Source organism: Thamnophis elegans, chromosome 2 (genome assembly GCF_009769535.1).
Source record: "Thamnophis elegans isolate rThaEle1 chromosome 2, rThaEle1.pri, whole genome shotgun sequence".
NCBI classification, from domain to species: domain Eukaryota; kingdom Metazoa; phylum Chordata; class Lepidosauria; order Squamata; family Colubridae; genus Thamnophis; species Thamnophis elegans.
In genome coordinates, this window is record NC_045542.1 from 145,798,942 (window position 1) to 145,813,602 (window position 14,661).

At 41.3% G+C, this 14,661-nt stretch overlaps 1 protein-coding gene across 1 annotated transcript in view; it reads left to right on the top strand.

The window, feature by feature from the left end:
* The window catches only part of GABBR1 (gamma-aminobutyric acid type B receptor subunit 1), a 208,009-nt gene that overhangs the window by 184,172 nt on the left and 9,176 nt on the right, over window positions 1-14,661 (top strand). Inside the window, exons 11-18 of the mRNA XM_032208492.1 lie at window positions 2,160-2,225; window positions 2,574-2,765; window positions 4,193-4,435; window positions 5,431-5,494; window positions 6,935-7,012; window positions 8,591-8,741; window positions 9,656-9,788; window positions 13,516-13,632. Of these exons, the coding sequence (XP_032064383.1) occupies window positions 2,160-2,225; window positions 2,574-2,765; window positions 4,193-4,435; window positions 5,431-5,494; window positions 6,935-7,012; window positions 8,591-8,741; window positions 9,656-9,788; window positions 13,516-13,632 (1,044 nt within the window). The remainder of the gene's footprint in view (window positions 1-2,159; window positions 2,226-2,573; window positions 2,766-4,192; window positions 4,436-5,430; window positions 5,495-6,934; window positions 7,013-8,590; window positions 8,742-9,655; window positions 9,789-13,515; window positions 13,633-14,661) is intronic.

A 14,661-nucleotide genomic window follows, 5' to 3' on the forward strand; every position in this document is an offset into this window, starting at 1 on the left:
ATGCAGAATTCCCAGCTAAGCTGTTCTGACACAGAGTACATCACCTGATTAACCGTAAGTTCAGGACAGACAAAAAGAAGAATGTCTTCACGCAATGAATAATTAAGTCAGAAATATGTGCCTCGAATGTACAGTGACTGCTTTTTAAGAGGTTTGAAGAAATTAAGTACAGTGGCTGATTGAGATCCAGAAGGAAAGGAAAGGAGAAAGGAAAGGAGAAAGGAAAGGAAAGGAAAGGAAAGGAAAGGAAAGGAAAGGAAAGGAAAGGAAGACAGGGCAGGGACCTGTTATACAACTTCCTCCTCCATCTTGGGCTTTTCAGATATTATATTCTGTTGGTCCTAGTGGCTGATGATTATGGTAATTAGGACCTGGCACAGAAGGGCAGTGACACCAAGTTGGGGAAGGCTGGCCTGTGGCTTGATTCCACAGGGTCTGAATTAACTTTTTACGAATTGTTCTATTACCTGTTGGGATTTTGCAATTTTAAATTTGCCTGTCTATGTATCTGTGTGTAGACCAATATAATAAAAAATATAATAAAGGAGAGTAATGATGACTTCTGGAAGTCTTAGCAAAGTGACACGGTCCCCCAATAAAATAATGTAAAACAGATTTCCATTTACCCATTTCGGCTAATAGAAAATCGAAGCTACTGTTGCGGTTGCACATACCATATGTAGATAGGATCTTTCTCTCTCTTGTGCATGAAGGAAATAAAATGGTGCTTTATGTTGTGAGGCTCAGGATGTAATTGCAGTTGTTGGTGTATAGGTGCATACCTATGTGCATGCAGTACACCTACGAAAATATTTCTGTCCTTGATTAGCTGATTCGCAGGTTACACTCTTGGGATTGGTTAAGATTTTGAAATTAATGGTCTGGAAGGGTGAGTTTGCAACTGTGGGAAGGGGCAGCGGGGAATATCTTTCCGTGCAGCGTTCTAAAAGCTGTAAGGAAGGGCATTTATACAATTTCATTCTATTTAATGGAAGCATGATCTGCCGTTAAGTATGTTGGATAGTACAGGTGGTTCTTGATTTACGACCACAATTGGAACTAGAATTGCTTTGTTGCTAAGCGAGGCAGTTTTCAAGTGAGTCATGCCTGATTTTACAACCTTTTGTTTACCATAGTTGTTAAGCAAATTACTGCAGTTTATAAGTGAATCATGCCATCGTTAAGCCCAGCTTCCCCCATTGGCTTTGTTTGCCAGCTGGGAAGATTGCAAGCAGTGATTGCAAGCAGTGATCACTTGACTCTCGCCTGATGCCACTGTCATATGCCATGCATTCGATCACGTGACTGTAGGGATGCTGCGATGGTCATAAGTGCAAGGACTGCTTGCAAGTCTCTTTTCAGCGATGCCATTACTTTGCATAGTCGATAAATGGTTATAAGTTGAAAACAAGCTGCATGTCAGTGTTGTGGCCAGCCAGTGGCCCGCGGAACTGGCAGCAGATTCGGACAGTGAGGAGGTTGGGGAGGAACAAGGGCCAATCCTGGAGTCTGGGGAAGGCTCTGATGAGGGCTCTGCGTCGGAGGCACAGAAGGGGCCAGAGCCATATGCCAGTTATCAGCTGCCTTCAGAGTCAGACATCAGTGAGGCAGACGAACAGCTGGAGCCTGTTCCCAGTGTCCGCATGTGCAGAGTTGCCAGACGAAGGGAACAGCTAAAGAACAGGGGTGGACTTGGGAGTAAAGCCAGACGATGAATGACCCCTCCCAAAGGAAATAAAAGAGGAGCGAAAGGGGAGTGGAGTTTGCAGGGGACAATTAGTTCTTAATTGGTTTGTGATTCTCTGAGACTCCCTGCCAAGTTTTGCAGATATCGGCCTGGCAGCTCTCCAAGCCAGATAAGATCTGTGACTTTAAATCCTCCCTTGAAAGATTTTGCTGGATGTGAGTGAGCAGAATTCACAGTCAATTAATAAAAGAGGGTTTTGTCGGGACAAGGAGTTTGCTTCATGCTCTTGGGAAGCCTGGATCAGAACAATCGTATAGTACTGAGTACAAACAGAAATACAATTATGTGTCTATGTATACAGATACATTTGATGAAAGAATGTTGTGTTCTCTACCATCGGCATTATTCATATGTAAGCTTGTCTCCGTAGCAAAGTCTTCTGCTCATCTGATTTCATTTTTTCCCTTTCCAGCGCCAGGACGCTCGCATTATTGTTGGGCTGTTTTACGAGACTGAGGCACGAAAGGTTTTCTGTGAGGTGGGTACACGGAGTCCTCTGAGCGGACCAGAGAATGCAGAGATAGAATATTTTCCTAGCTCCATTCTGATTCTGATTCTGGAAAATTAGCATTAGCGGGTGGGAGGATGGCACTAATGTGATGAACTGTTCCATGCCTCGTGCTCCGAGGTTGCTGTGTATGCGCTCGGCTTTGTTACTTTCCAGTGCTTAATGCACATAGCCGATCTCGCACTGCTTTCTTCCACCTACCTGCATGTATTCAGTGGGGCCCATTCTGCACTGGAATGGTGTGATCTCCAAAGGAAGTGTGGCTTCCTCTGTTTGCGAGTTCACCTTCTTTTATTCCTCCTTGGTGAATGGTGGCAGGTGTACAAGGAGCGTTTGTTTGGAAAGAAATATGTCTGGTTCCTGATTGGCTGGTATGCTGACAACTGGTTCCGCATCAAGGACGCAAACATTAATTGCACAGAGGAAGAGATGAAGGAGGCGGTGGAGGGACACATCACCACGGAGATCGTCATGCTGAATCCAGAAAACACCCGCAGCATCTCTAATATGGTGAGGAAGAGCCGCAACAGGCAAGGAACACGGCCACGTCTTGCTAAAATGAAAACCCGGTTAGTCCGTGGTAGCCAAAATCAGAAGGCGGCTGACGGGAACTTTTCAGGCAAACACATTTTATTGAAAGACATAAGCCTCTGGTCTTCCCCTCTCTTTCTTCTCCCCTGACCTCATTTTTTCATTTAAATCTTTGCATCGATTTTCCTACCCTGTGCATTTGATGAAGGGAACTGTAATTCAAAAAGCTTCGGCTTGCCAGAGTCCTCTTGAGTTTTAAAATAGACTTGCAAATTAATCTAAGAGTTACATTCCTTAGTTTGGACATATTTACTCTACAAATGAATTGGCAGTATAAGACGTGTGTTATAGCCAATAGCACGTAAAATATTTACATATTTTCTTTTATTGCAGCTCACTAGTCAAAATTATATATGTTGGCAGGAGATTTTTTATAGTATTTCGGCTAAGCAAAAATATTTTTTTCACAAAGATGCTCCCTGATTTTATCAAACAGAAAACAAGATTGTTCCTTGAAAGGTTCCTTTCCATTTAAAAAGAGCTGATTTACTGTATAAAGTAATATTTCTAATTCAGTTAAAATTAGTTTTCTTTTGTGTAGCTAAACAGTTATTGATTTCTCTAATAAGATTAATTCTCCTTTTAGAAAACCTTACATTCTTTTGCATTCAATTATGAAACAAACTACAATAAATCTCTGAGTCAAATATTATTCTCAAACTTTTTTACAGCAAGATTTCTGTTTTTAATCCGTTTGTAACCCATTTATTAATACTAAAAACATAATCTCAAAGCAGTATACAATAAAAATTAAATAAAATAACATTAAAAACACAAAATACAATAAAAATAATATTCTAGAATTAAATCATGCAAACAATTTTAAAGAAATCTAACTGGAACAATGCATTCAGGTAGAAAAACCTGGGTAAAAAGGCAAATTTGTAAAAGTATCCAGACCACAAAGCAGTTATATTACCCAATAATAGTACTTTACTGCTTTGCAAATTTAAAATATTTTACATATTTTATAGAAGTATTACTGTGTTTCCTCAAAAATAAGACTGGGTCTTATATTAATTTTTGCTCCAAAAGATGCATTAGGGCCTCTTTTGCTGGTTAGGGCTTATTTTTGAGGGAAATATGGTACTAAATGCGTCCATCTGGCTGACAATCTTAACTGGGGCTTATTTTGGGGGTAGGGCTTATATTACGAGCATCCTGAAAAATCATGCTAGGACTTGTTTTCCGATTAGGTCTTATTTTCAGGGAAACTGGATAAATCCAGTTTATTTATAAATGTTGCATTTTACTTTTTGCTATTTCTTTTTTCTTTATTAAAACAATCCCAGTAATGATCAATTTCTGCAACAAGGAAGAATGTTGTTTTTCTTGGTCTCCTCCAGACATCAGAGGAATTCATTGAGAAACTGACAAAGCGCGTGGAGAAATCTCCAGAGGAGACGGGGGGTTTCCAGGAAGCCCCATTGGCTTATGATGCCATCTGGGCCCTGGCCCTTGCATTAAACAAGACCTCAGCTGAACTGGTAAAGAAAGGGTTACGTCTTGAAGACTTCAATTACAACAACCAGACTATTACAGACGAGATCTACCGAGCCCTCAACTCTTCAGCCTTTGAGGGGGTCTCGGTGAGTGATCCCTTGAAACCAATCTCCTGAAGGTAGGGAATCTGGTGTGCAAAATATTCAGGATCTATCTGTAGGCAAGTCTGGATCATCAAGTGAGATTATTTTTGAGTAAGATAAAAAAATCCTGCAACCCTGATGGTAAGAAAAAATAAATATATAAAGAAGTATTAGTACAGGATGGTAGCACAGTGGCCTAGTGGTTAAGGTGTTGGAATTGTTGACCGGAAGATTAGCAACTTGAGACCTAAATACTATGTGGTGGAGTGAGCTCCCATTCTTGCCCCACATCTTCCAATTTAGCAGTTGGAAAGTATGTAAAATGCAAGCAGATAAATAGGTACCACTTGGATGGGACGGTAACGGTGTTTCTGCACCCTTGCTGTATAGTCATGCCGGCCACATGATCACAGAAGCGTCTTCAGACAACACTCTCTTCCTTGGCTAAGAAATGGAGATGAGCACTGCCCCCTAGAGTCGGATACAATTGAACAGGGAAAACCTTTACCTTTTATTAACACAGGACATATGCGGTAATGAGGAAAAGGTCATGAAAGATAGTAGATCAAGGATAGGTGTCCAAATTAAGGAACAAAAACTACTTTGTCTATGACCTTTCACTGAGGTTACATTTACACTTTCAGGTGACAATATTTCTTCACAATGACGACTTAGTTCTTGAACTGCTTGTCCCATATTTTTGGAAACTGAGATTCTCAGAAACTTTGCTCTGGAACTCAGACACAAGACAGAAGTATTTCTCAAATGGGACTGTACAACCTAAAGCCAAGTTGACTCAGCTTCTTAATTTCACATCCTTCTGTGACAACTGCCACTTTTCTCCTCTGAAACTCCTTCTCACCAGAGAGAAACAATCGTTCTTCCTCTTACTGTTGGGATGTGGGGCTCCTCTTCCCCAAGTAGCATTGGCAAGACAGCCCAAACCAGGTTGCCACCATGGGGACCTTCTGTTAATACGATTTCCTTCACTCCCCCAGGGACATGTGGTCTTTGATGCCAGTGGCTCTCGGATGGCCTGGACCCTCATTGAGCAGCTTCAGGGTGAGCAGAGTTCCCAGGATGCTCTACACTACGGGTTTCCCCATGGACTTCCATGCCACATGGAACGGCTGCCAAAACATCACACCCGCATCATTCCTCCCATTTTATCCTCTCCCCCTCTAATGCAATACAGATATACTGTAATTTCCATTGGGGATTATTTTTTTACAGGTAGTCCTCAACTGACAACAGTTCATTTAGTGACTGTTTAAAGTTACAACAGCACTGAAAAAAGTGACTTATGACTGTTTTTCACAGTTATGTCCATTGCGGCATCCCCAGGGTCACATTATCAAAATTTAGGCCCTTGACAACTAGTTCGTACTTATGACGGTTGCTGTGTCTTGGGGGGTCATGTGATCACCTTTTGCAACCTTGTGACAAGCAAAGTCAATGGGGAAGCCAGATTCACTTAACAACGGTGTTACTAATTGAGCAACTACAGTGATTCACTTAACAACAATGGCAAGAAAGGTCATAAAATGGGATAAAACTCACTTGACAAATGTCTCACTTGGCAACAGAAATGTTGGGTTGAATTGTGGGTCTAAGTTGAGGACTATCTGTACTGGGTGGCAATCACGCAGTGTTACCGTTACAGGAGTGGTTTTGATTGGCGGGATTCATTTTGCTACTCCTCCCCACCCACCCATCCACCCAACCTTTCTTTTCTGTTAATTTAGGTGTGTGCCGATAACCTCAAGGTGTAATTTATATCACCGGGGGTTTACCTTTCCCCTTTATTCGGAATGATGTGGAAATGTATTTTTCTCTGTTCTTCATTCCTGCACTGTTGCTTGAACAACTCTATGGAAATCCTACCCTTTAAATAAATAAACACATTACACACACACCTACCTAAAATGGACTTCTGCTGCAGCACAGCTGTACATCCTGTTTCAAAGATTTTGTGACAAAACTGTAAAGTCAGGTGCGTCAGCACCTTGCAGGAAATTATTGCTCTCCTGGATATTGCGGGCAACAAAAGATTACAATTACGTTCTCATCATTACAGTTTTTTGAGATTATAGCTCATAAAAATATACTGCTAAGATGATGCTCTGAAACAAATGTTTGTATTTAACAATACCATAGGTTGTGAATCATACCACTGTGCTTGGAAGCCATGCCATCTCTTTGCCCATATTACACAAAGCTGTATAATATCCCACTGAGGGCAAGTAATTATTCAACATTACAAGGATCAGCACCGCACAATAAATACTATATAATTATGTAGAAATGTTCAATTCTGCATAATTATGTAGGATTTATTTTACCATGTTTCCTTTTTTAAAAAGGCAATTAGGTGTTGCTATGCTATTGCTATTTTTTTTAAGATTCAGTTCCAGCATTCTGATTGTTTAAAAACTGGTCCAATAGTCTATGCTTCCGTAAATCAATTCTTCTATTGTCTAGAAATCTTCTCTCTGCCAACAGATGGTGTCTATAAGAAGATTGGCTATTATGACAGCACCAAGGATAACCTCTCCTGGTATAACAATGACAAGTGGATTGGTAAGAGACTGAAAGATGTCCATTATGAATAGGCATGTGAAAAATGTTTTGAGCTCAAGATGTTTTAAGTGTTCTGAGCTTAAAATAAAATACTATTGCTTTGTTCCAAAACTTAATTATGCAACTAAATTGCCACGCTTGGAGCTCAAATCAACAGCCTAAAAACTTAATCATTCTGAGCAATGGCGTTTTGACTATTTGGGTTATACGTAAATACAAAACACCGCTTCAAGCTGAAGCTGGTGATTTTGAGTGTTCCAAGATCAAAAACAAAGTTGTACATTCCAACAGTTTTCTTCTGAGGCCAGGAATTGAGACAAAATCCTGAAGTTGTTCCAAGTTTGCTCCTGTTGTAACACAGTCAAGTGATCATTTCAACAGAAAGTAAGAACAAGTCAGTATAGTAAGTCAGAATAAGACATTTTTTTATATAGTAAGATAAGAAATAAGATTTTTTTTTAAATGATGCAACTCAGTTTTCTTCCAATTTATCTGAGGATAGGAAATTCTAGAGATTTTAACTAGTGAGTCAGAATCACTAATAATGAAATTGTAGGGTGAGGAAATTAATAGGCAGGCAGGCAGATATGAATGAACTCCCAGTGCATAATTGGGCTAAATAAGAGATTTAGATTTGAAAAGATGAAATCTAGCAGTCTAGTGATTCCTTGAGGCACATAAAAATGTTCTCATCTAAGGTTTAGACCTCCTGGGAGAATCTATACTGACTTACTTACTTGAGAGACCGCCTACTGCCAATCACCTCCACCCGATCAATTAGATCCCATAGATAAGGCCTCCTCCGAGTTCCATCTGCCAGTCAATGTCGACTGGCAATCACGCGGAGGAGAGCCTTCTAGGTGGCAGCTCCGACCCTATGGAACGATCTCCCCGTGGAGATTCGTACCCTCACTACCCTCCAGACCTTCCGCACAGCCCTTAAGATCTGGCAATCCAGGCCTGGGGTTAAAGACTGTAACCCACCCGAATAGTATGAATGTTGTGCTTTTAATGATGTACTGTCTTATGTGTTAAATGTTTGTTTCCCCCCCCCCTTCGAGTTGTAAGCCGCCCTGAGTCCCCCCAGGGAAAAGGGCGGCATATAAATAAACTAAGACTAAGACTAAGACTAAGATTACAGTAGATAACGATTCATTTCAAGTACAATTAAGGCAAAGGGAGTATCCTTCACAGTGACGGACAAAGGACCCACACTATAAATGGTAGGAATGGGGTCAGATGAATGAGAAATTTTAGAGCTTTCCACTTCCTTGTATGCATGTGGGTTGATTTTTACACAATGAAGTTAGCAGATACCATTTTTAAGTTATTGTTGAGTGAATTTCATACTTCAAGCATTTTGTGTCTGCCAAGAGATGCATCTTGGGAAGTGCTTCTTGCGTAGGTTGAGTCAGGTGGAACTGCTTAGCCTCAGGCAATGCATCTTTCAAGCTACTCAGGTTACCATATGGAAACATCGGCACACGTGGTTAGTCTTTGTGGATCTTCCTGGTAAAAAAGCCTGTGATGTGAATAGGCTCTTGAATTCCTTTCTTCTTCCCATTTCTCTCATTGCAGGTGGTGTCCCGCCAGCAGATTATACTAAGGTCATCATCACCTTCCGGTATCTTTCCCAGAAGCTCTTCATTTCTGTTTCGGTGCTCTCAAGTGTGGGTATCCTATTGGCCATCATTTGCTTGGCCTTCAACATCTACAATGGGCATGTCAGGTGGGTGATATTTTTATTTATTTATTAAATTTATATGCCGCTCATCTGCCTGACAAGAGATTCTACTTAATCCATGCAGCTTCTTTTGCTAAGTGACAATTTGTAATTCTATGGTTGAAGAGATACTTTGCATTCAAAGTCCCTAAGGTTCATTCCCAATATATCCAGAACAAGAACTGGATTCTGAAATACTGAAGGAAACATTGCCTGTCAGCATAGATCAGGTGTGAGGAACCTGCGGCAGTCTAGATATTGTCACATTTTAATCCTTATCAGTTTCCCAATCTGATGGCTTCCACAGTGGTGGGATTCAAAAAAAAATACTACTGGTTATGTGGGCGTGGCAGGGGAAGGATACTGCAAAATCCCCATTCCCTCCCCACTCTCATAATTTTCGCTACTGGTTCTCCAGAACCTGTCCGAACTGGCTGGATACCACCTCTGGACTTCCAGTTATGTTGGGATTTCAACTCCCAGAATGTGTAATGCAAAAGGTTCCAGCCACCAGCTCTCTGCTTCCCAATTACTACAAGATCAGAATAAAGTATTTCAGCTGAATGAACTAGGCAAAATCCATTTTGAGTAACCAGTTTTAAAAACAATCAAACTCCATTGTTGATTCCATTTGATTTTTAGAAAAATATTCTAATTGATGCTTTTGAATCGTTGAATTGGATCTTGAAGGAGCTTCAGCATGCTTTAAGTGAAATAAACAAATACTCAATCTTTTTTATTCTTTTGGGTGAATGTACCCTTCAGTACCATATGAGATGGGTATCTAAGAAGCCATCTTACTCTGACTTGATATTCCCTGTCTTGGTTGTCTCTAACATGGTACTTTTGGTTGTTCAAATACTCAACTTGCGGTATGCTGGCAGGGAATTCTGCTTGACAGTTTCCTTCTTTTTTTACAGATACATCCAGAACTCTCAGCCATATCTCAACAATATGACAGCTGTTGGCTGTGCACTGGCCCAGGCAGCTGTCTTCCCACTTGGGTTGGATGGCCTTCACATCAGCAAAGACCTCTTCCCTTTTGTTTGCCAGGTACATCATGGCTGCCGTAAAGCTTTAGCGAACGTTCTGGTAGTTTAATAACCAAACAAAGAGTTGGAAATCTGAGGCCCCCCACATGCCACTGAACTACATTTCCCAGCAAACCTAACCAACTTACCTAATGATAAATGATGCTAGGAGCTACAATCCTGTAGTTTCTGGAGAACCACAGTTACCAGCCATGAGTTATACATGTACCTAAGACCAAATTTCAGAATTTTCCTTCAGTGAAGTCCCCATCACTTAGAATAGAATAGAGTAGAATAACAGAGTTGGGACCTTGGAGGTCTTCTAGTCCAACCCTCTGCTTAGGCAGGAAACCCTACACCACTTCAGACAAATGAATATCCAACCTCTTCTTAAAGACTTCTAATTCCATTTCAGAACTGAGAGCTACCATGGAAACCAATGTATACACTTCCGAACTAGAACAGACACTATCATATCAGTGCCCCAAAAAGTTGAACAAATACCCTAACGAGCGTCTTACTTTGTGTGAAAAAAATGCATTTTTAAGAAGTTCCTAAACATTTAAACATATTAGTATGCAGTAAAAGTATAAACTCCTGTGTCAGTGCTAGATTTTGAGGGGATGGTGTTAGGAAGCCCACTTTTGCTCAACCTGAATTATGTTAAAAGAAATGTTGGACTGGGAATTCATAGTAATTGCATCTCATCCCACATATTGTCTTAACAGTGGGCAATAGTATATTGGATGTTGTAAACATTTTATTTTAAGCACAGGCCTCCAATCCACGATATAGTAAATAAATAAATCAATAGTGATATTGTACCATTTTAAAGCTTTCTGATAACTGTAAATGGGAAAACCATTAACTACTATATTTTTCTGTCATTAATTGCTCTTTTCATTTGATTTTGTATTCCCCTTGATGATAAATTCAATAATTCCTGTACGGCAACTGCTTGTCTTTGTCTGCTGCTTCTCTTCTTTAAAATGCTTCTTTTGCTGAGATCCTCAGAGGTGTTTTTGGGCACAGTCTGGATTTATATCTATTCCATATTCTCAAAAAGACACATCTAATAAAATGGCTTTTAAGATCCACATTAACTTTATGGAATCAAAATACCATAAATGTACTGCAAAATACAATTTCATAACTGGTTAACCCAATCCTCCTCTGTCCTTTACATCTTATAATGTTTATATTTAACTTGTATTTTTTCCCTTTGCCATACAAATTGAAATATATCTTTTTGCCATTGCTTGAATAATACGGAAGCTCTTAAAACATCATTCTGGACAAAACATTCATTTTTATCAAATAAATTATCCCTAACAGTGACAGTTTTAATTTCTTCCATTTTAACATGACCTTTTAAATTTCATTCCATATCTAAAGTAATAATTTCAAAATAGCATATGATTCATATTCATCATCATAATACCCAAGTATTTTATTTTTTTTCTTAATCTTAAACCGGTTTTCTCATCAGTTCTATTTGATCTTCTATTTTCATATTTTTGTAAGCTTCTTTGTCTTTTGATTATTAAACTTAAAACCTGCTAGCATACCAAAGATCTTTAATTTTTCCATTAATGTTTCAAATCCATCCAGTAGAGCTTCCAAAATTAACACCTTTTGTCATCTGCAAAAGGATTAATTTATGAATTTCTTTTTTTACCTTAATCTGGTTATTCTCTCATAAAATCTTATGTCTCTATTCAGAAACTCAAGAATTAAAATAAAAGTGGAGACAGCAGGTATCCTAGTATTAAGCCTTTTTGAATCTCACAGTTATATGTTAACATACCGTGTTTCCCCGAAAATACGATCTGTCCTGAAACTAACACCTTGCCACATTTTTCACGTGGGCAAAAATATAAGCCCACCCCTGAAAATAAGCCCCCTGGACAATCCCCCTCCGGCCAGGCAGAGCACTGCTCACCGACCTAGCGGTATGTCCCAAGTCACGGGAGCTGGGGGGGGGAGGCGCTCACATTGCTTGGCACCTTCGGGATAGCGCTAGATTGGGGAATGGCGTTCTGCCTGGCCGAAGGGGGGAGTTGCCAGGCGTCTGCTCCCTTGCAAACTGGCTCCCGAAGAGCCGGGCACAGCCTCAGGGGTGAAGCAGCCATGAGGTGACCACGCTCACAAGCAGCCACCCAGTAAACCCCCTCTCCAGCTGGGCAGAGCACCATTTACTGACCTAGGGGGTATCCCTAAGGCGCCAAGGCATGTGGCACTCTGCCCGCTCCCCAGATCCCGTGACTTGGCACATTCGGGATACCCCCTAGGTCAGTGCATGGAGCTCTGCCCAGCTGGAGAGGGGGGTTGCGCGAGAACCTGTTCCACCACTGCTGTGCTCCAAGCATAACTTCTTCTCCAGCTTCCAAATTCCAAAACTTGGCTGCCGAGTCTTCCAGCAGTGGCCACTCTAGGAGTGTGCTCTATGGTTGTGGGCCAGCTGCTGGACAGATTCTTCCAGCAGCCAGCCCACAACCATAGAGCACACTCCTAGAGCGGCCGCTGCTGGAAGACTCGACAGCCGAGTTTTGGAGTTTGGAAGCCGGAGAAGAAGTTATGCTCGGAGCGTGGTGGGGGCAGAACAGGTGCACGCCCAACCCCCCTCTCCAGCCGGGCAGTGCCAAGCCACGGGAGCTGGGGAGCGGACAGAGCGCCATGTGCCTTGGTGCCTTAGGAATACCCCCTAGGTCAGTGAATGGCACTCTGCCCAGCTGGAGAGGGGGTTTACCAGGCGGTTGCTCGTGAGCATGGTCACCTCATGGCTGCTTCGCCCCTGAGTCTGGCCGGCTCTTCGGGAGCCAATTTGCAAGGGAGCAGCTGCCCGGCAACCCCAAAACAATAAGCCCTTCCCCTATAATAAGCCCAAGGCCATATTTCGCGAGGCAAAAGAAAATAAGACCCTGTCTTATTTTCAGGGAAACACGGTAATTATATGTTAAGAATCACTTGTGCTTTCCATGAAGTATCAATTGATCTTATCTATTTAATAAAATTATATCCAAGAGTCATGTGTTCTAGAACCCTAAATAAGAAAATCCAATTCAAAATGTTGATGGGTCTAAGAAGATTAGTGCAGAATTGTTTTTCATTGCTTTCCTCTAAATGCTCCAAAATATCCAAAACATTTCTAATATTATTTCATAATTGTCTTTTAGATAAAAACCCACATTGATCTTCATGAATAAAGTTGAATAAAGTCCTGTAAAATCCAGCCCGCGGAGTGCTTAGATCTGGCCCACAGGCCCACCTTGGAAACAGCAAAGGACCGGCCCACAGTGCCTCTGCCAGCGAAAAGGGAGCTTGTGAGGGCTGCGGGCGGCCCTCCCAAGCTCCATTTTCGCTGGCAGAGTGTTGTAGGAGTTTGTCGCAGCCAAAAAAGGAGCTTGGGAGCCCGTTTTCGCTGGCAGAGTGCTCGGGCCACCATAGGTGCCCCCATTCAAGTGAAGTCGAACTGGCCACGCCCACCCTGGCCACGCCCACCACAGCTCCCCAAAGTCTAACACAACCCCTCAATGAAATCAAATTTGACACCCCTGATCTATAGTGTTAGAAAATGCATCAACTCTCTATGACATAGATATCTCTCGGGGAAAGTCCCAGATTCTCTTGATTGATTAAGAGCTTTGGGGAAGTTCTAACATTCTTTTTTGATGAGATACTCTAAAGGAAGATATTAATATGGATTTTTCCTGCTTTCTTACTATTCTTTTCCTTCACCCCATTTCCAGGCTCGGCTTTGGCTCCTGGGTTTGGGTTTTAGCCTTGGCTATGGCAGCATGTTCACCAAAATCTGGTGGGTGCACACCGTCTTCACCAAGAAAGAAGAGAAGAAAGAACGACGGAAGGTGTGTGTTTCGTCTTGTTATTGCTCTGGGCTGAGTCATTCAAATGAAGCGAGAAATACAAAGAAATAATTTGGATGTACCATGTATTTCTTTGGAACTCTTATTATTCCTTGAAACAATTCAGAAATGGCTTGGGGCCACGCCAAGACAGAATTGGCTTACATTTGGGGAAAAAATTACCAGGGTGTTCTTTGTTATCTATTCCGCAGGAATTTAATCTTGAAATCATACCACACCCATGTTCCACTAAAACGATTGTTGATAGAGATTAGTGTTCCAGATACTTTATCATTTATATCTGGTGGGTGTGTCTTTAGGTGAAAGGATTTGACATACAAGTTCATAAATCTTAGCAGAGCCCAGGTCTAAGAGTGTATTTACACCTGAGTTTTGCTATGATTTATGACTGGCTGCAGATTTGGAGGGGAGCACACCATTCTTGGGGTGGGAGGGCTAGTAAATTTGATCTTATAACCATAGTTCAGAAAAGGCACAATAAATTTCTCTGAGTTCCTTAGCCATGGATACCATGCTTTCTCTCTCTGCATGTGTGTCCTTAGTCTCTTGTTTAAACACTGCTGAATTTTACTGTTTTGATTTATTGCTTTACGGTGTTGGTGTTTTTACATTTATGTTGATAAATTTCCCAAGGAACCTGTCGCTGCAGGAACAGCACTTAAATTCATAGGCACATTGAGGAGGCTGCCTTATATTACCTGTAAATGAAACCATTGGACCATGCAGCCTGGTATTGTTGTGACTGGGACTAGTTTCTCCAGTCCTCTCTGGATACAAAACAGGAATTTGGGGGAAACTGTATTTGCACACAACTTGTTTCCCAGAACATCTTTGTGTTGTCTTATTTCTTAACTTTAAGCCCACTTTTTCCACTAAACTTGGGATTTTCCATCCTTGAATTTCCAACACTCTCTCAACTTTCCTCAGTCTGATGCCTTCCAGGTAATATTCATTTCAATTCCCAGGCTTATGAGAGTCTGAAGACCAACCACATAAATGGCACCAGCTTGG